Here is a 20,520-nt window from a genome sequence, read left to right on the forward strand (position 1 = left end):
ACAACTGAAAGACAAACTTCAAACTCAGGAGAAGATTTGTCAAGCTTTAAGTATAATGTTAAACTTGGTCGAACACAACCCTGTAAAAGTGAACTCATATGTCATTGCACCTCATGAAGTTTTGAAAGAACTATTGAAACTTTTGACAGAGGCAGACGATATAAACATCAAAAAATAGAACCCGACATTAGTTGCTGTGGTGTTTCATATAATGTCATTGACAAGATATACGTTATGAAAGGAGGTGAAACGTTGAACTTAAAATATAGTTTCCCAGACTTATAAAAATATTTGACGACACAACATTTCATTAAAATTTATTTGCTAAGTAAATGGCAGAAGACATAATGGTTTATACTATTACGACTAAAAACCCTGAGTCATATAATTCTATAACAACAAACTTACAAAGTCCTCAAGGACGATATTGTAAACTAACCTTAAACACAATAGACGACTAAAGCCTGTTTTGCTCTTTTACACCAGAAGACTTTATTGTTGTGAATGGTAAAAAATACTCCTTTGAAGATACTTACTCAGATATACCACCAACAGGTTTTGTTGACTTATTTAATACTTTAAGTACGGGTGTAACATGTGCTGCAACTAGAGCAGGTTTCATTATGTTTGATGTCCGACTGAGTTACTATAAACAATATGAGCTATAATACAAAACTTTTTTTCTGGTTTTTACTACCAACAGTTTCCTATAACAGGAAAAGGTGTCATACAAGGAATGTCTATTCCATTGACATTAAGCACACCAATCTTATATATTTTTCAAACTTAGGTTCAAAGTGTTATTCGAATGTCGACAGAAACTATTATGACCAAAAGATACTTATGCGTATAAACAATACTTTCTCTGCTGGTTTGCCTATGTTCATTCGAATGCAGAATTTTCAACCTTAGTGAACTCAAACACTTTGGCAAGATAACGTTGACATTAGTTGACGCAAACTTTGTTCCTGTAAAACTTTTATGTCCTATGTATTTGTCAATGACGGCAGAAAGTTTCGAATTGGAAGATGCAACTGGTGAAAGTATTGTATTACAAGAACAACTTCAACAACAAATAGCTCAAGAACAACAAATGCAACAACAAAGTCAAGAATAAAAAAAAATATTTTTTTATTTTTATAAAATTACAGAATAGATGTTTCAGATTTTTATGACTTCCAAGCATTCAGAAATATGTGTCCATTAGAGACTATAACAAAGCAGTCGAGAATTTGAAACGTTTAGTCATTTATGTTGACTCTGCCCAGAATGTTATGTCATGAAAGAATGGGATGTAGTCTTTAACAAACCTAAAGCGACAATAGTTTCAGAACAAGAATGTAGACAGAAACTTAAGAAAATAAAAGTGTACAAGTTGGAATGAAGATGTTAGATGCTTGGATATCTATGTCAAAGTTAGAAGATTTTTCAGTTCGAGGTATAAAGTTCTATACACCTTCTCCAACTTCTATTCTATCTTCACTGGATATAAATACGAACAAGTAGAATGGAAAGAAAATATTATAGAAGCTTGTTAGACCATGTCAAAAGAAATTATATGCAATGGAAACGAAAAGGTTTATGAGTATATTTATGTTGGTTTTGCAAACATCTTACAACATCCAAGTGCTAAAAATGAAACTGCTCTCATTATAATTGGAAAACAAGGAACTGGTAAAGAATACTTTCTTTACAGATATTTTGTGCAAACTGTTAGAAGGTTATTCGAATCCGAATATACAAACTTAGAAAACATCTGTGGCAAGTTTAACTCCTCAATAGAGAATATGAAACTTATAGTTTGCAATGAACTTCAAAGTATAGATACAACAAAAGTTTTGAACTCAGAGCTTTGAAGAGTCTTATAACAGACAAAGTTGGAGTTGTTGAAAGAAAGTATAAAGACCAAAGAGTTTGTGAAAATGTTGCAAACTTCATTATGGTTTCAAACAATGCTGTTCCGATGAAGTTTAGAAAGTTCTGACAGAAGATATGTAGTTGTCAGAACGTCAGATTCTCATATGCAAGAATACAGAATATTTTGACGACTTAGCAGAAAACTTTGACATCTGACTTTTACAACACCTTGTTCTCCATTTTCATGACATTAGATATTTCTAAGTTCAATCCAAGACAAATTCCACATACCGAAGAGAGACAAACATTGTTAGAAGCAAACAAGAGTGTATATGAACTGTTCATAGATGAAACTGACTTTGTGTCATTAGATGAAAGGTCATTGTACGATTCGTATAAACAATATTGTTCAAGAATATGGTTATATGACAGCGTCTAAACGAACATTCTTGGCAAATGTCAAAAGTCTTTTAGATGTTCAGAATGGTGTATATACAAAGAAAAATTTTTCTGAGTAAATTTTAAAAAAAAATTTTTTTTATCCGATAGAAAGATGACAAAATTCATCTCAGTAAACAAGTACATGTCAGGACTTAAAGAAGAACTAGACCCATTCACATATTTGAATGTTTACTTCTAACATTTGAAAAGTCTTCATTCAGCAAAGTTTGAACAATCGAACCAGTTAAGTTTGCTATTGTGACTAAAAATGGTGCGAAATTTGAAGACTTAGACATAGAAGGTTTGTTAACAGTCAAAGAAAGTTTTGACAGAAGGTTCTCAAACCTTAAAGAAGCAAAGCATACAAACTTGTTATACCTTATGAACCAAAAAAGCAGACGACTATGAATATTATGAGTCTAAGATAGTTGAAGTTCAAAGTAAATTGGGTAAAAAAGATTTTAGAGTCTAAGCCAGTGTTTGCCCCTAAAGAGGAAGAGAACATTGACATTGACCCAGAAATGTTCTAAAAATAAAATTTATTTTTACATGTCAAATTTCTTTTTTCTGGAACTGTTCAGGTTCTTTCTTCTCTTCTTCTACTTTCTTTCTTTCTTTTCTTTCTTCTTCTTTCTGGTGGATTATGTCAAATTCTCTCAGAACCATATTTATGTAAAAGTTCTTTGTCCTTTAATAGCTCTTCTATTCTGTTTTCTATTTCATCTTCAAGAACAGCGCATGTGTCTTCTTGCATTCTAAGAAGTTTTGTTGGACTTCATCTCTCCAAGAGGCGTCATCTCTGTCAACAAGTCTGTCATTGACAAATTTTAAGACTGCTCTGCTTAATGTTTTATGGTTCTTGTCATATTCCCAGAAACAGAACTTTAGAACAAATTCACCTTTCTTGTTTACACTATGTAAGATTTTATGGTCGACAGATGTTTTGCTGTCGAAAAGTTTGTCACGGACATAGATAGCGAAATCGCTGGACATTTTCTAAAAGATAAAAATTTTAATTTTTCTAAAAATATGTTAGAAAAAAAGTTTGCTGACATTGACAAGAAATTTGAGAATGTTTTAAATAAGAACAAGAGAAAGTTAGAAAATGCTCAGATAAAGCCTATACATGACAAGTTCTTATTTACTCAGAATGGTATAACAGGTCTAATTGCACCACCTGGGTCGGGTAAGACTTTCACTTATCTTAAAATGGCTGCACAACAACAAGAACTAGATGAGAAGAACCCATTCTATGAGTTAGTTGTTATTTGTAGTACTTCTGGTCAATTTGACCAAACCGTCAATTCGTTCAAAGATATTATAAAGAAGTCTAAGTTAGTATGTATAAAGGATACTGAGTTGTTAGATTGGATAAAGAAGTACCAAAGAAGAGTTTTGAAGTATAATGCTATAAATGAGTATATAAATTCTAAGTTTAAAGACCCAAATGAGGAAATGCAGAGAATATTAGAGAAGAAACACTTCAGAAACAAACAGAAAGAGATAGAATACATTTCGAAGAAATTGCAATCTTACGATTGGAAGACATACCCTCATAGATGTCTTCTTATCTTAGATGACTTTGCTTCTCATCCTTTGTTAAAGAACAGAGAACAAGATATGTGTCGAATTCTTAAGAAGCTCAGACACTTTAACATCTCAGTCGTAATATGTGTACAGACAGCAAAGAGTTTAAGTAAGGATGTTAAAAGAATACTTACTGACATTATACTTTTCCCCGGATTGTCCGAAGACGATTTCATGGAACTTATGAAAGAGTCCATGGCAGGTAAGTTTGACAGATATGAACTCTGGGAGAAGTACAAAGTCATACAAGACCCTCATACTTCTTTCAGAATTCATATCTACGCAAACAAAGTTCAAATTGTAAAAAGTCAAGCTTGAAAAATCTAAGTGTTTAGTCTTAGTAAGTCTGTTGTGGTGCTGGGTCTGTCGGTTCTTCTGGCTTTGGAAGGCATTCAGGAAGAGGAACGTCAGTCATCCGTTTGTGTCCTGTCGGAAGGAAAATATTTTCCTGTCGGATGGAAGAGTTCTTCCTGTTGGAAGGAAAAACTTTTCCTGTTGGAAGGAAAAACTTTTTCTGAAGTTCGACCAAAAAGTTCTCAATTTTCGAAAATTTGAATGGTTTACGGACGGACAACTGGAAAATTTTTTCCTGTTGGAAGGAAAATTTTTTCCTGTTGGAAGGAAAATTTTTTCCAGTTGTCGGGAAAAATTTTTCCTGTTGGAAGGAAGAGTTCTTCCTGTTGTCGGGAAAATTTTTTCCTGTTGGAAGGAAAATTTTTTCCTGTTGGAAGGAAGGACTCGGAATGCCAGAAGGATTTGACGAGGCAATTTACATTATAGAGCTACCTGAGCCATCTGAAGTCAAGCTTGAAAAATAAAGAGTGCATTTACCCTACTTGTTTGAAGTTGTCAAAATACTCTGTTATTTTTTCCTTTAACAATGGCAAATCTTCTTTGAAGGTAAGTATTGTACAACCTTTAATATCATAGTGTGTTTGAGGTAACGTATCTTGAACTATTTGTTTCACATCTTCATTCGGTGTCATTGAAATCGGTAAGTTTTCGCGATAGAACCAATTTCTGTCAGATTTGTAAATCTTAGCAAGGTCGTAAAAGCTTTTGTTGTTTCTTCTGACTAAATGCAACATAACCATATCTCTGTCTTCTTCATTTTCCATCTCTTCAGTATAAATCATATACTTATAGTTCTTTTCCTTTCCTTTTGGTACCGAACGTGGTATTCTTTCTTGAATGCTTTTGTCTTTTGCTTCAATGACTTCATCTTTTGCTTCAATGACTTCATCTTTTGCTTCAATGACTTCATCTTTTGCTTGAAGTTTCTTTTCCATCTCTTCACGTTCTTGTCTATGAATTTCGTCAAGAAGTCTGTAAATATACCAAGCATAACGAGGCGAAGCCCACATTGCAACAGCATTTACAAGAAGTCTATGTACATACCAACCTCTCAAACCATTTGGCAAATTTTTACGATTTTCATAGAGTTTTGGCGACCCCGAAAAAAGTCGGTCTCGCTGTGCTTCGCTCAAAAGTTCTTGTGTGCTTTGGTTTTTGAACCAATCGTCTGTATGTTTAGTATCTGGAGCAAAACATGCTGTCAAAATACTTTGCATTTGGTACATATCGTCTTTGACCGAACGAATGAGACGGAGTTGTTTGTTAAACTGAACCCACTCATATTCTTCATTTATATCTTCATGAACGATAGCAGTTGTTGTGTTCTCTGTTGTTGACATATCTGTCTTTACATACAAAATAAAAAAATAAATAAAAATAAAACTAACTTTATTTTTTCTGTCTTAAGGAAATTCATGATTTTTGTTGCTGAATTCAGCAAAAATAATGTTTAGGGTAGAAGGTTAGATCTAACCTGTTTTCTAACCTGTTTTCTAACCTCTTGAATTTTCATGATTTCATCGTAAATGTTTTGTCAAAACTTCTTCGTAAATGTTTTGTCAAGACTTCTTCGTATATGTTTTGTCAAGACTTCTTCGTAATGAGCGTAAATCAGACAAAAATAATGTTTAGGGTAGAAGGTTAGATCTAACCTGTTTTCTAACCTCTTGAATTTTCATGATTTCATCGTAAATGTTTTGTCAAAACTTCTTCGTAAATGTTTTGTCAAGACTTCTTCGTATATGTTTTGTCAAGACTTCTTCGTAATGAGCGTAAATCAGACAAAAATAATGTTAGTAGAAGGTTAGATCTAACCTGTTTTCTAACCTCTTGAATTTTCATGATTTCATCGTAAATGTTTTGTCAAGACTTCTTCGTATATGTTTTGTCAAACATGAACGTAAATGTTTTGTCAAGACTTCTTCGTAATGAGCGTAAATCAGACAAAAATAATGTTTAGGGTAGAAGGTTAGATCTAACCTGTTTTCTAACCTCTTGAATTTTCATGATTTCATCGTAAATGTTTTGTCAAACATGAACGTAAATGTTTTGTCAAGACTTCTTCATCGTAATGAGCGTAAATCAGACAAAAATAATGTTTAGGGTAGAAGGTTAGATCTAACCTGTTTTCTACCCCAGTTATTTTATAAGCGTTTTACATGGTAAACGTTATTTTTTAAATTTTGTGAAAACTCAACGGTTTGACACGTGCCATATGTCATTTTTTGACGAAGTGAAGAGTAACACTTCGTCAAAAAAATCCCTGAAATCATATCTTTTATACAAAAAAATACAAAAAATGACACTTTTTCATTATATAACTGTTATTTTTTGACGAAGTGAAGAGTAACACTTCGTCAAAAAAATCCCTGAAATCATATCTTTTATACAAAAAAATACAAAAAATGACACTAACTTTATTTTCTGACTTTCACAAAAGACCAAAAATAAACGCTTTACATGTATTTTTCAGCAACTTCGTCAAATAATTTTATAGCTTTATCTATCTCATCTACTTCAAACGTTTCTTTACCTTTTATGGGAGCACCATACATTTTCTCAAACTTTTCAAGTAGTTCTGTTTCTGCAGCTCTCATATCATGAACAAACACAACCTTGACTCTATTGACTGTACTGTCATATCTTTGAGTTATATTATATGTTCTTCCTATCTTATATTCTTTGTATTGAAGTCCTTCGGTTTCTGAACGATGTAAAGTAAGCCTTCACTGCAACGTTCCGTATCGAATGAACCATATGTTATGAAGTTATATCCAACAACTGGGTCTAACCATAACAAAAACTATTGGTATAAGACTTTTGTCTATAAGATATGCTCTTGTTCCATAAATGCTACTGATATCATAAGCTCAGGATTTCTTGTCAAAATTTTCTGAGTAGAAGCAATTCTAACCCAGTCCTTCGGTCTCTTTCCAGATGAGATAAAATGTCTGACAAAGAATATTTGTTGTATTTTCTTTGAGTATCTTACGTTTAAATCACCTATTCTAACCAATTTGGTGTCATTGTCTATCTTTTTAACTGTTTCAAACTCAATTTGACATATATGTCTTTACATACCAAAATAAAAAAATAAATAAAAAATAAAACTAATTTTATTTTTTCTATCTTAAGGAAATTCATGAAAATTCATGAGGTGAAAAAACAGGTGAGAAAACAGGTGAGATCTCACCACTTCACCTAAAATATATTTTTGTCTGATTTACGCTCATTACGAAGAAGTCTTGACAAAACATTTACGATGAAGTTTCGACAAAACATGTACGATGAAGAAGTTTTGACAAAACATTTACGTTCATGTTTGACAAAACATGTACGATGAAATCATGAAAATTCATGAGGTTAGAAATGAGGTTAGAAAACAGGTTAGATCTAACCTTCTACCCTAAACATTATTTTTGGTGTAAATTTCCTAAACTGACTGACTGACTGACTGACTGACGGCACAAAGTGGCATAACGAAAACATTAATATATAAAATTCATGAAAATTCAAGAGGTTAGAAATGAGGTTAGAAAACAGGTTAGATCTCACCACTTCACCTAAAATATATTTTTACTGAATTTAGCAACAAAATGAACGAGGTCAGGATGTATGTTGCTGAATTCATTCATAACACCCTTTGTAAGCTCATAAAATGCTTGTTTTGAGGTCGAGCCACATTTGGCTCCACCGTATTCTTTCAACCAAAACTCAAGAATTTCCCGCATGAATTTTGTATAAAAAGCAACCGTCTGAATTCCGGCGGTTGCTATATTCTTCACAAAACATTTACGTTTAGTTTACGAAGAAGTCATGACAAATTCAAGAGTTTTCTACGATGTTAGAAAAGTGGTTAGAAAACGTGTTAGATCTAACATGCTAACATAAACATTATTTTTCAATACTTTTTCAGCACTTTTCCGTAGTTATATATGAAAGACAATTCGAGATAAAAGTCATAGTACAATGGAATAATATGTTGCACACCATTTGTTGTGAACCAAACTTGAAAGTCAGAGAAACTGTTACTAGGTGGTTCGTAGAATTTAGAAGCAAAGTCATAAAAGTCCTTACCAATACATAGAAAACTATTGTTGCTTGAACTGAAACTTGCATGACACATAACATTTTGAGGGTCAAACACGTTTCTATAAACTGTCAAATCTGCTGGTGGAAGTATAAAATTTAAATGGACCATCTGGTGGTAATGGTTCGTTCTGGTTTTAGTAACCGAAGAAATTGTGCCAAGAACGTTTGTCTACTTTCCAAAATAAAAACTCTGTATCTCTTGGAGGGTTAATTTCAATCTTTTGAAATGAAACGGTGAGTTCATCTTGTCATATTCTAGTTTCAGATAGTATGTTCCATTTAGTAAAGAGTCGTATTTTCTTGAAATTCCCAATAATATTTGTTCATTTGAGTTTGAAAGTCATTTAGAGTTTTCTCAAGACTTTCGTCTGAACGAACTGTAAAGATTCTCATTTCATCAAATTTGTCTATTAGACCATCAGAACCTTTATACTGCCCATGAAATATACTGCGAACATAAATGCGTTAGTTCTATTTGAAAACAAAACTCTTCTAAATGCTATTGCCTTTGCATCTGAAGGACTTTGAAGCCAACGAATTGGATAGTCAAACCTGTATGCTCGGGATGAAATTTCTTCATCTGAAATAGTCCTACCAGCATTTGTAAAGATATAGTCTAACGGTTTTGTATCTGCTACTTTTGTTCGTTGTTTTTCAACCTGAAGCATTTAATATATGTAAAAATATATTGTTTTAAAATGGTATGCCATTTCATATTTCTCATCTAACAAACAAGTTTCCCAACGGTCTTCTCCAACAAACTCAGCGTACATTTCAAATAAAATTTAAAAATGTCACTTTTTTGAAAAACGTTTTTATTTCATGCAATGTTTTATTTCTGTGCCGTCTTCAAGTATGCCCCAATATTTCCTTTTCGATATTACATGAACTTCGGAAAATACCTTATCTAGCTTAAAACAGCCCATCTTTTCACCGACCATTCCCATTTCAATGAGTTTGTTGTATCCTTCTTCGTTCGTCATGAGTGCGTCAATGTTCTCATAGTAAACCTTGACTTTGGATTTGACTTCCGAGAAGAATTTGTTGTAGTTGTCAAGTACTGCCTTTGCGAACTGAGGGTAAGACCAATGTTCGACAATAGGTTTTAATGTGGTTACTAAGCCACTTTGACCTTGAGTGAATTCGTACTTCAAAACAAAAGGAGAAAACCTTTCAACAAAGTTGTCGACCTTCTCATAATGTTTACTCTTCATCTCTTGAGGTTTCTTAATGGAATATCCCCATGTCGAATTCATAAGCAATTTGAGTGTCATTGCAAGTTTGGGGTTTGAAGCTTTCCTAATATCATACAGTTGTTGTATGACTTTTCCAACTGTATAGTTCCTTCCGGGAACTCACCATCTTCGTTTGGAATTCCAGTCGGAATATTTGGACAAACCTCATGTATGCAGCGTTAAGGTCGACATAGTATATCTTTTCGTTTGAGTCGAACTTGTCGCAACCAATTGGTCCAGTTTGTGGAAATTCAAGTGAGTCTCTTATCTTCTGAGAAACTTCTCCTGTTATCTCATAAACATCGTCGAAGCAACCTGTTTCATATAAAACCTTCTGACCTAACTCAGATGCTCTCCAATACAATTTGACGTCAATTGGATGTCTCAATGGAAGTTTATTTATAGCATCTTGAAGTTCTTGCAACCTCATTGGAAGTTCTTCTGGTTCAGGTTGGTATCCGAACAATCCAACTCCTTGTGGAATTGTGTACTTCTTTTGTACTAGAACTTTGTCTGGAACAACTTTTGGTCTTGCTAACAGTGAAAAGTTGTTTCGTCTTTTGGTACAAAAGTTTCTGTCAGCTTGTCATCTGGAATTGGTTCCAACAACCTTTCTCGAAAAGAATGTTTACAGCTCTGACAATGTTGCACTTGCCTTTTCCGAACAATGGTTTGTAAGACTTTCGTTCAACATGAAGTGGTTGTGGACAATTACAATCTTCAACCATGGTAAATTGAACTCAACAACATAGTCGTCATGTGAAGAACCTTTAGCTGTAGGTATGTTGACTCGGATATTGACATTTGCCAACGGTGCAATTTTTGCCAATTGACCTCTGAGAATGTACCTTGTCTTCACACATGACTCAAGATACTTCATCTTCTCTTCTGTAACAAGACCAGAGTTCCTGAGACATGTAAGAATACAAGGTTCATTGACAATTGTTTCAATTGAATTGTAAATTCCATACCTTGTCAAGTCAATGTCAGACTTATTTATGAACGGGAAGTATCCAGCATGTTGTCTGACTGCTTGAGGGTTAGGTTGGTACCATTCGAACTTGACACTTGCAATTCCTTCAATTGCATTCAAAATGTCTGAGTCGGAGTCAACCATTTGTTCTCTCTTTAGTCTTGAAAAGCGTCAAGAAGTTTTGCAGCTGTTTGTTCATTGCCATGTGCATAGTAAATGTGACCATCCAAATCTGTTATGGTCAATCTGAGATTGTGTCCTTTCTTATTTCCGTCTTGAATTGCAGCAAGTACTCCCATGAAGCCTTCTTTGTTCTTTCCTTCGTCAAAGTTTACTGTAAAGGTTCGACCAGATGTAATTTGACTTCTAACTTCACGATACTTTTCATATGCATATCTTGTTCTTTCCATGGGAGCATGACCATCCTCTGCACTACCTTTTTTCCTTCTCAAAGGATGCAATTGTTCGTCATGTTTCCAGTAGAATCTGGCAAAGCCGTCGTGTCCTTCAACTTGAGGTTCACTAACATCGAAAGGCATGTTCATAAGACGTTCTTCTTCTAACCTCTCTAGTCTGTTTGGATAATTGGCACGTGCTGTTTCCAAATCCATTTCGTAGCGAAGACCAGACAATTTGTCATAGACTTTTATGGGTCTTCCCTTCCTATATTTAAACTTCTTCGAAACTCTCCAACCATATCTTTGTAACTCTGCTTTTTATTCTAGCAGACTTTCTATCCATTCTATATGGGGGCATTTTATAAAAATAAAAAAATATTTTTTTCTTTACTTTACATAACCGCCTGCTGCCATAAGTCTTTGACGCCAACCCATACCAGCTAATGAAGGTTGACTTGGTTTAGTTTGGAAACTAAACTTTGGTTTTGGTTTATCTTCAGTTTTTGGTTTCTTCTTCTATCGGTTTTTCGTCACTTTTCGGTTCCTCTGACTTTACCTCACTTGCAGGAACAGTTGTGTCGTCAACATCTTCATAAATATCATATGCCATTTGTTTTTGTTTTCCTTTCAACTTTTTGTGTTTGTTGTAAAGTTTAGAATATTTCGACTCTAAGTCAATGAGATGTTCTATAATGAACTGTTGGTCAGTGAAGTAAACTTTTCCATCTGTTGTCTCGAAAGCTCCTTCAGACTTCAATATTTTATTTGTGAGAGTCTGTTTCTTTTTTGAGATACTAGCCGTTCCATTTTTATGAAAAGTGACTTTGTAGTTAGGGTTTGTATTTCCAGACCTGGCACTTTCTATTATTGAATTTTTCTTCTTCATCTGTAAGTTCTTTGACGGGTTTTGACAATGGTTCTGAACTTTTTGTTTGTGGTGTCAAATCTACCGTTTCAACTTCTTCGGTCATTTCATCTCAGTAAAAAATTTTAGTTTGGTTTGTTTTCAACTGGTTGTTTAGGTTTTTTAAGTCGGTCTAAAACTTCCTGAGGTATAGGAAGAACTTGACAAACACGTGGTGTAACTGCTGGAAGCCGACAAATCCATCTTGAACCCATTTGTCTCAATGCTGTATTGTTCATTTCATCTCAATAAAAAACTTTACATTCCCCACGTTTGAGGCGGTTGAGGTTGGTTATTGTTTACCCATTGTTGTGCATGGTTATATCCTCTGTTAAAGAATCTTTCACCTTGGTCCATATAGTGTCCTGCTTGGTTATAGTAGTCATTTGCTTTGTTATAATAGTTTCCTGCTTGTCTTCCTACATTGTCCATCCATCCTTGAACTTTTCCTCTTGTTTCAGGATTTGGAATAAGATTTGTTGCATCTCGTGCTACATCCCAACCTTTCTGTACAGTTTGTATAATAGGTTGTGCTTTCTCTTTCAGTATACCTAATGTACTCAAAATCTTCCTTCCAATTCCAAATGCACCTCTAGCTATTGTTCCCACTGCGGGCAAAATCTGGATGCAATCCTGCTAATGCGCCAAATAAACCCATTTCTTATAGGATAAAAAATGACGAATCCAAACAAGGACCCCTATGTTTCTAAAGCGACAAAGAAAGCACTCATGGTAAAAATCTTTAGTTCAACACCAAATGCTTGGTTTATGGATATCTTGGAAAACATTCCGAGGTATAGAGAAGATGGACCACCATACTGGTTAATATTTGTTGGTCAAAACACAAGATACTGTGAAGCCATACCATTACAGTCCAAAGCTATTTTAGATATCTTAGCAGCTTTGACAATATTCGTTGACAAATACCATCCAACAAAACTGACATCTGACTGTGAAAGTTCTTTCAAATCAGATGATGTAAAAAACTATCTGCGTTCAAAAAATGTAAACCAATATTTCATTGTCGACCAAAACCATTCTGCTCTTGGTGTCATTGACGGATGTATAAAAATGTTAAGAGACTTAAACCAACCACAAGGTGGTGAAGCAAATGAAATGTCATATGACGACAAATATAGACACTTCTCCATGGCAAAGATGAGACAAGTTTTAAATATTTACAATAACCGTAAACAAAAAGGTTTGGGAAACCACTCCCCGAAGAAATGAAAAACAACCCTGACTTAGAGAAAGACTATATATTTAATAATTTAGTCAAAAGAGACAAACAAGAAAGAATGCCGGGCTTCAAACTTCAGAAAGGTGACAAAGTAAAAATAGAAATACCTAAACGCGACCCATATGAAAATACTATTGACTATGACAACAATGGGAACCCGATAGGTACTCACATTCGTGTTCGTAAAAATAGAAGAAAGTATACAAGAGAATATTATGAAGTTTTAGGCAAACATGGCAAAATGTACACACTGCAAGCAGAAGATAAAACTACTATTGCCAGACCTCGTTTCAAACTTGTCAAAGTTCAAGGTGGTATACTTTCAAAGACAGTTCCTAACAAATATAAGACAACTCCTGACGAATATGCTAAAGAAGTTGAAAATGACGACTAAGCATTTCTATACCATGCGTAAACTGTCATGTAAGGTGGCATGTATTCTTTACTTTGTCCCGTTGTTTGCGTATATCCTGAAACGCGATGTGTATGGTTTCCTCCTCCCTCAGTGTTACTCCAGTAACAATTTATAGCAAACTTAACGTTGTCTTTAACATCATATCCTTTACCTTTTGTCATTGCTGACCAATCCCAATATTTATGCTTATGCCAACCTGCTTGAGATGTACTTAAATCTATGTAGTGACTGTGCGCAGGTAAATTTTCACCTGAAATCGTTTTACTTCCACCTGTTTCCTTTGAAGAGTTTGCACAATACAAAAACCTGTCGACTATTTGAGTCCAAGTTCCAAAACCAAGTACTACTTCTGGTCTGGTAGAGTTCATTGAAACATATAATGAGCCAACCGGGTAAATAAGATTCGGCAAAATTTGTTTAAGCACATTGAGTTCCTGTCTTAGATGCATAATAATATTGTCATTAGATATCAAAGTATCTACAAGACTTGTTGCCGGTGGTATTGTTGGACCTTTACTTGGCAAGGTTGTGTTTAGTGTAATATCATCTGCTGTAAAAGTTGTAAAACTTGTATGTGTATGAGTCTTATTTGCTTTCTTCTCTAACTCATCGTTAACATAAGTTTTATCTGCTTTAAGGTCTAAACATCCTGAAACCCATCCTGTATCAGCTTTAGTTTTTAAAATCTTCGATGTCCATTCATGATACCATTCAGCCCTTTCTATAATTTCATTATCTTTTTCATCCACATATTCCTTATCCGCCTTCTTCACTAACACACTAGCCATAAGTCCCTTATCTACCTTATTTTCAAGGCTAACGTTTAAGTCTGTTATTTCAGATATAGAATGTGTATGAGTCTTTTTAGAATATTCGTTTTCAGCTCTTGTCACTTCACTTGACATTTTATTGTCAACATATGTTTTGTCTGCTAGTTCAGGATGAGTATGTTCTTTTGTTGCATAAGCATTGTTAGCTCTTTCTTCTTCTTTTGCTATTGCATCGTCTACATATTCTTTGTCAGCTTTGTTGTCAACATCTGCTTTCAAAAGAAGTTCATTTATAGGTTTCTCGTTTAAAGTTCCTTTTGTTGGATTTATACAGACAGTATGGTTCTTATTGTCTTGAAACAGAAACTCATCTGTCATTGGGTTTAATGTCAGTTTTAAGTTTCCTTCTTTCAATGACTCAGATATCTTAGAATAGTTTGAAAAGTTTGTTGTGTTCTTATTTAGAGCTTGCATAATGAGTTGTCGGTTGTGTTGTATTTCTCTTATGGAAGCAATATCTTTCGACATTTTTATTATAGATAAAATATGCTTTCAATAGAAAAAGAAAATTCAAGAGTTGCTACAACTAAACCATTAGATGAACTTTTTACTAATGTCGGTCAAAAGTTTGAGACAGATACCGTAAAGCATGAAGGCTATCGTTTTGACTACCCATTAAGATGGCTAAGAGACCCATCTGTCACAAAAGCTATTGGCTTTCGTAGAATGAAGTTCATTTCAGAAGCCATACATGGTTTCCCATTTACGGTCGGTTTTGAAGTTCGATACTATAACAAAGAAAAACGTATGTATGAGAAATTTGAACAGGGAAAACTTTTACAAGTTAGTTTGCTTGTAAACTTAGAAAAACTCTTCAAGCTTTTCAAGAAAAAATAAACGATATCTATATCGAATATGCAAACCAGTATAACATTGACGAAGGAGAATACCATCTCGATATTATTTATGACAGGAAAAATGCAACTGTTAAAATCAATAAAATAGAAGACCTTGGAGAAAACGTTTATATTTCTACAAAATATAACAACTTGGCATGGTATAGATTTATGAGGATGTTAAATCAGCCTGCAGCATATCCAGTACACCCAGACTTTTATGAAGTCGAAAACCCTAATGGAACATATGAAAATGTTTTCGACCCAGCTGCTATTATTGTTCATGCTTCATTTCTGGCGCTCAAAACTCTTTCTTATGCTTGGCAAATGACTTTTACGAAAAACCTACAAAGTTATACGAACCACCAAGTGGAAGTATTTCAGACTTTCAAGTATGGTTTACTACAGATGGAAGAAAAAGAATAATTCCATTATACCATGCGTTTTACTTAGAACTTAGTTTCATATACAACTACTATCGAACGGTAAAAATATAATTTTTTAATACGGTTGAGGTGTTGGATTTGGTTGCCAACTAGACTGTGGTGCAGGTTCAGGCTGTTGTATAACAGGAGCTTGTTCTTCTGGTTCAGGGTCTTTAGGTATAATACCAACAAGCTGACCTACTCTTTTACCAATATTTTTGACTCCGTTCCAAATTCCTCTTCCTACGGTTTTATTCCATTCCATATACCTCTTCCAACTCTTCTGAAGAAGTTTCCAATACTACTGAAGAAACCCATTTTACTATATGTAAAAATCTAATGTCCGCCTAGTCTCTTACGTTTCCTGTTGAGTTCCATAGCATTCTTTAACTGGAGCTCATACATTCTGTTTCTCCTCTGGTAGAAAACATATTCTGGGTCAACTCCTGTGTTCGCGTCATCTGCATAAAGTTGTTTATATCCCACTTCAGGGTTTGTATAAAACTCTTTCCATCTCATATTTGCATACCATGGTGGCAAACCTAACGCAGCGTCATTTGACATGGCAGTTTGCATTTGTACATCTGTTGGCACTTGACCATAGTTTGCCATTGCAGTTTGTATTCTAACTTCATTTGGAATATTCTCTGGGTTTGGTTGTCCAGGTTGCTGTGCATTCGCTAAGTTCTGTGCGTCCATTTAATATTAGATAAAAATATCTCTTACGAGTACATATACTGAACATTTGCAGGCATTGGTTCATCTTCATATTCTCTGTACTTTTCTGCCACGTCAAATAAATAAATGACACAATGGAAAAAACCTAAAACAAGTAGTCCTATTTCAAACCACATTTACTTACTAATAAAATTTCTTTATTGTGACACTTTCTCCGGTTTATAGGACCTCTCTCATATTCTATCTTGTCATATCTAAACTCATAGTCATGTATGTCCTCTAACCATCTCATAACGGTTTCCAAACCACTTTTATCGGATGTAAAGTAAAAGCATGGATGGTTATGAGGTCAGGTAAGTGGGGCCTCCAGGCACTTCGTGCCCTCTAGCCCTGAAGATGTTTAGTATAAATGAAGTTTTTATTCTGAGTCAAAGCTCGGGTCTTCTGCGTTATATGCAACGTAATTGAACCATATCTTGTATGGATGGTTCAAATCCGATGAAACAGAAATGGTTTCACCGGGGACTAATACCAAGTTTCCTTCCCAGTAGTCTTGACCATTGCTAAAGAATATGCAAACCAATTCTTCGAATACAATTTCTTGTCCACTTTTGCGTTGGAAAATGACTCTTACACGGTCACCTGGAATGACTCCATCTTTTTCGTTGTCTTCATTCTGTAACGAAATAGTACGAACGAGGATGAACTAGCTGACGAGTACGGAGCCGAAAATGTTGGCTGGGTTTTTCGCACAACTCCTTGCGAATTCCAAGTTGAAATTGTCAACCATTTCCTCGTCATAGCTGTACGAGTACGGAGTGAAGTTTATGGCTGCACGGCAAATTGAATTTGAATTGGGCTGCGTAAGAGTCATTTTCCAACGCAAAAGTGGACAAGAAATTGTATTCGAAGAATTGGTTTGCATATTCTTTAGCAATGGTCAAGACTACTGGGAAGGAAACTTGGTATTAGTCCCCGGTGAAACCATTTCTGTTTCATCGGATTTGAACCATCCATACAAGATATGGTTCAATTACGTTGCATATAACGCAGAAGACCCGAGCTTTGACTCAGAATAAAAACTTCATTTATACTAAACATCTTCAGGGCTAGAGGGCACGAAGTGCCTGGAGGCCCCACTTACCTGACCTTAATATGATTTGGCATTGAATGCCCATATAAAATATTAAATCGCAAAAGAAAAATTAGGTTTATTTTATATCAAGCGGGCTTTTGTGTACTCTTAAATTATACATTTTTTAGATTTTGAAGAGCGTTTTCTTCTTTTTCTCACATCTCCTTCTTCAAGTTCTGCTCCATGTGAAATAAGAAAATCCGCAAAAGTTTCGTTATTATTCTCGTCGGCATATTTAAGTGGTGTTTTTCCTTCATTATCTTTTGCGTTGATATCTGCACCATGAGAAAGAAGAAGCTCTGCAATTTCTGTATAGTTATGTTCGGCAGCAACATGAAGAGGAGTTTTGCCATGCTTCTCTTTAGCATTGGCATTTTCACCATTTTCAAGCAAAATTTTTGCAACTTTAACACAGTTAGATCCAGCTGCTTTGTGGAGCGAAGTTTCTCCATATATGTTGTCTGTTAGATTTAATTTAGCTCCATGGGATATAAGAACTTGTGCAGTTTCAGCGCTATCTAAAAAACAACATTCAAAAATTGGACTTTGATTGAATCTATTGTTTGCATTTAAATCAGCTCCTTGTGAAATAAGAAATTCTGCAATTTCAGCACAATTATATTGTGCTGAAAGATGAAGAGCAGTATCATCATATTCACCCTTTGTATCTATATCTGCGCCAAGTGAAAATAAATATTCAGTTAATGGCAACAAATTAAATATTGGTGAAGCATTGAAGCATCCATTGATATCATTTGTAGAATCTAAATGAGCTAAGAAAACTTCAACATTATATGCTCTGCTGCATTGTGATAAATCAATTTTGATTCCATGCTCATTCAGTAAATAGAAAACAAAGTCAATGTTATGCGACATTATTGCCATACCCATTGATTCTTCTGTTGGTTTTTGGAATTTCAAACATTCATTCATTATCTCTTGATTTGCACCCAAAAATGATAAGTTTAAACAATCTTCAGTGATTTCAGAATTAAACTTTGTTCTTAAAAGTTTAAAACAACCAACAGCGCCATGATAACAGCATAATTCGAGATATGAATATCCTTTGTTTGATGGAGGATAGAATTCGCTGGTAAGCAGTTTTTGTTTATCGAAATCTTCCCTCTCGATAAATGTAATAAATAATTCAATATCATCATCCATGATTGCTCGATAAATTGTGTTCTTTTCGTGTATTTCGAATAAATATTTGTTTGGCTCGCATTTGTCGAATAATCCTTCATGATTCTGATCTAAAACAGATCCGTATTGTTTATAAATGAAGTAATCAAAGAACTCTGGAATCTCTGAATAATGTTTTTTGACAGGATATTTTTCATAAATTAGTTTAAAAAGTTCCCAATAGGATTTAAAATAACGATTGTTATAAGGAACCAAGTTTGTTATGGAAAGTATAAGCAATTTTGAAGTAAATATTTTTGGTTCAATTAGATTTGTTTTGATTTGTTCAAAAATTTGCTTAATTTCATCTTTACTGGTTGTTTTAAGCTTGAAAATTGAATTAAATGTATCAATATACCCTTTATACTGAGAAACAGCTTCATTGTAGCTGAGTTTCTTCCCTTCTATTGTTGCCATTTTTGAAATGTCAATTTTTTTGAATCCGAAATTTTCCTTACAGTCTATATAATCTTTAAATAGTTAAGTTTTCATATGTGCAATTAAGGAACTTGCTTAGATAAATAACGGCTGGGATCTCCAAATTCCAAAATATAAGCTTTTCCAATTTTGTAAATTTTATAGTGTCTCCAAACTGCATTCTATAGTTGGAGACGATTTTTCTCCATACGAGATCCATAGTGCAAATGACAAGGTTCTTTGTTCTAACTTTTTGTGGTTGAAATACACTTAAATCTTTTGGAAGACTAAGTTCATTATTCAAAAGGGAACTTCTAACAATACTCGTCTCCAAAAACTGTGTATTATTGCTCATAGCCGCAGAAAAAACGAGTTTGTTTGTAAATATTTAGTTTTAATTGGGGATAAGGCTTCACAGTTCTTAAACAAGGATAATAATACATATATATTTAAATCAAAAATAATTAACCATTATTTTCTTGAGAATTTCTTGTAAATTGCATAAGAAAATCCTGCAACAAAAGCGGCAATTCCGCCACCAATGGCAATGATCTTTCCAATTCCAGCATACGATCTATCCTCATGCTTTTCAGGTGGTGGAGCTGTTTCTCCATGTTCTTTCGAGTATCTTCTGCGGTTTTGGTGTTCTTCGAGCTGTTCACCTTTCGCTAAAAGTTCCTGGGCCTTCTTTAAGTCCTTCTCAACACCGACACCAGCAGCGTAAAGTTTGGATAATTCATTATATGCTTGAGGCATTTCGTCTCCTGCGGCAATAGCTTGCTGAAGGTATTGAGCAGCAAGAGCAGGATCCTTTTGGGCTTCGAATTCTGTAAATGGAGAGTAAATTTGTCCTAATGTAAGATATGCAGCGTGGAAACCTTTGCTTCCTGCGAACTTGAGGTAAGAAATACCATTTGTGAAACCTTCGGGTGTTGATGCTAATATCAAACCAACTTGGTATGCAGAAGCTGGGTCGCCATAAGTATCAGCAGCTGTTTTCAAGCTTGTAAAACCATTTTGCTGCTGGCCATTAACAGTTAGCATCATAGATCCGTAGGTTCTGAGGGCTGGCAAAAATCCTGTTTGAGCAGAAGCAACTAAGCGTTCGATAGCATAATGTTGGAATTGAGGATCTTTCGGAGCTTCCAACACTAACTCTTGGAATTGAATGTATGCAGACTTAGGGTCGAGAGATTCAAACTCTGGATGAACAGCTTTAATAATATTTGGCCATTCTTCAGGTGTTTGCTTAGTTATACTCAAGACATATTTATCAGAAGTATAAACGTCCTTAATCTCTTTAACTTCTCCCCATAAACGGCCGCATACAATTGGAATTGGAGAGTCCATTGATAAAATTAGATTTGTCTTGTCCTCAGATAAAACATACTTAAGGACTTGGGGATTAAACGTTGGAGGGAAATGAATTGTTACGAAACATTCTTCTTGCTGATCTTGGTATTCCCAATCATATATTATTTGATGAGATGGAGTAATCATTAGATTTTATATAAGGACAGA

At 34.5% G+C, this 20,520-nt stretch overlaps 7 protein-coding genes and 4 pseudogenes across 11 annotated transcripts, besides 1 other annotated feature; 4 read left to right on the forward strand and 7 right to left on the reverse strand.

Moving 5' to 3' along the window:
• Positions 1 to 14,362: part of a mobile genetic element that runs on past the window's edge.
• Positions 3,754 to 4,203, forward strand: TVAGG3_0820330 (protein of unknown function, DUF4106 family; the record flags this gene model as incomplete). The annotated part of the gene is made up of 1 exon (XM_051248001.1): positions 3,754 to 4,203. The coding sequence occupies one exon, from the start codon at positions 3,754 to 3,756 to the stop codon at positions 4,201 to 4,203; it is 450 nt and encodes a 149-aa protein (XP_051083476.1).
• TVAGG3_0820340 (KilA, N-terminal/APSES-type HTH, DNA-binding family) lies at positions 4,713 to 5,579 on the reverse strand (the record flags this gene model as incomplete). Its single annotated transcript, XM_051248002.1, has 1 exon — positions 4,713 to 5,579. One exon carries the CDS (start codon positions 5,577 to 5,579, stop codon positions 4,713 to 4,715), a length of 867 nt encoding a protein of 288 aa, XP_051083477.1.
• TVAGG3_0820350 lies at positions 9,147 to 10,838 on the reverse strand (annotated as a pseudogene). Its single transcript has one exon. A coding segment is annotated over exon 1 (1,692 nt).
• Positions 11,928 to 12,037, reverse strand: TVAGG3_0820360 (annotated as a pseudogene). Its single transcript has one exon. A coding segment is annotated over exon 1 (110 nt).
• TVAGG3_0820370 lies at positions 12,610 to 13,164 on the forward strand (annotated as a pseudogene). Its single transcript has one exon. A coding segment is annotated over exon 1 (555 nt).
• Positions 13,472 to 13,945, reverse strand: TVAGG3_0820380 (phage tail repeat-like family; the record flags this gene model as incomplete). The annotated part of the gene is made up of 1 exon (XM_001314469.2): positions 13,472 to 13,945. The coding sequence occupies one exon, from the start codon at positions 13,943 to 13,945 to the stop codon at positions 13,472 to 13,474; it is 474 nt and encodes a 157-aa protein (XP_001314495.2).
• Positions 14,363 to 15,333: 971 nt separating the features above from the next.
• On the forward strand, positions 15,334 to 15,659 carry TVAGG3_0820390 (annotated as a pseudogene). Its single transcript has one exon. A coding segment is annotated over exon 1 (326 nt).
• Positions 15,660 to 15,923: 264 nt separating this feature from the next.
• Positions 15,924 to 16,199, reverse strand: TVAGG3_0820400 (uncharacterized protein; the record flags this gene model as incomplete). Its single annotated transcript, XM_051248003.1, has 1 exon — positions 15,924 to 16,199. One exon carries the CDS (start codon positions 16,197 to 16,199, stop codon positions 15,924 to 15,926), a length of 276 nt encoding a protein of 91 aa, XP_051083478.1.
• Positions 16,200 to 17,092: 893 nt separating this feature from the next.
• TVAGG3_0820410 (uncharacterized protein) lies at positions 17,093 to 17,344 on the forward strand (the record flags this gene model as incomplete). The annotated part of the gene is made up of 1 exon (XM_001320746.1): positions 17,093 to 17,344. One exon carries the CDS (start codon positions 17,093 to 17,095, stop codon positions 17,342 to 17,344), a length of 252 nt encoding a protein of 83 aa, XP_001320781.1.
• Positions 17,345 to 17,457: 113 nt separating this feature from the next.
• Positions 17,458 to 18,999, reverse strand: TVAGG3_0820420 (spectrin binding; the record flags this gene model as incomplete). Its single annotated transcript, XM_001320747.1, has 1 exon — positions 17,509 to 18,999. One exon carries the CDS (start codon positions 18,997 to 18,999, stop codon positions 17,509 to 17,511), a length of 1,491 nt encoding a protein of 496 aa, XP_001320782.1.
• Positions 19,000 to 19,257: 258 nt separating this feature from the next.
• Positions 19,258 to 20,509, reverse strand: TVAGG3_0820430 (tetratricopeptide repeat domain domain-containing protein; the record flags this gene model as incomplete). The annotated part of the gene is made up of 1 exon (XM_001320748.1): positions 19,471 to 20,499. The coding sequence occupies one exon, from the start codon at positions 20,497 to 20,499 to the stop codon at positions 19,471 to 19,473; it is 1,029 nt and encodes a 342-aa protein (XP_001320783.1).
• Between the last annotated feature and the right edge of the window lie 11 nt (positions 20,510 to 20,520).

Source organism: Trichomonas vaginalis, chromosome VI (assembly GCF_026262505.1).
Source record: "Trichomonas vaginalis G3 chromosome VI, whole genome shotgun sequence".
Lineage (NCBI taxonomy): Eukaryota > Parabasalia > Trichomonadida > Trichomonadidae > Trichomonas > Trichomonas vaginalis.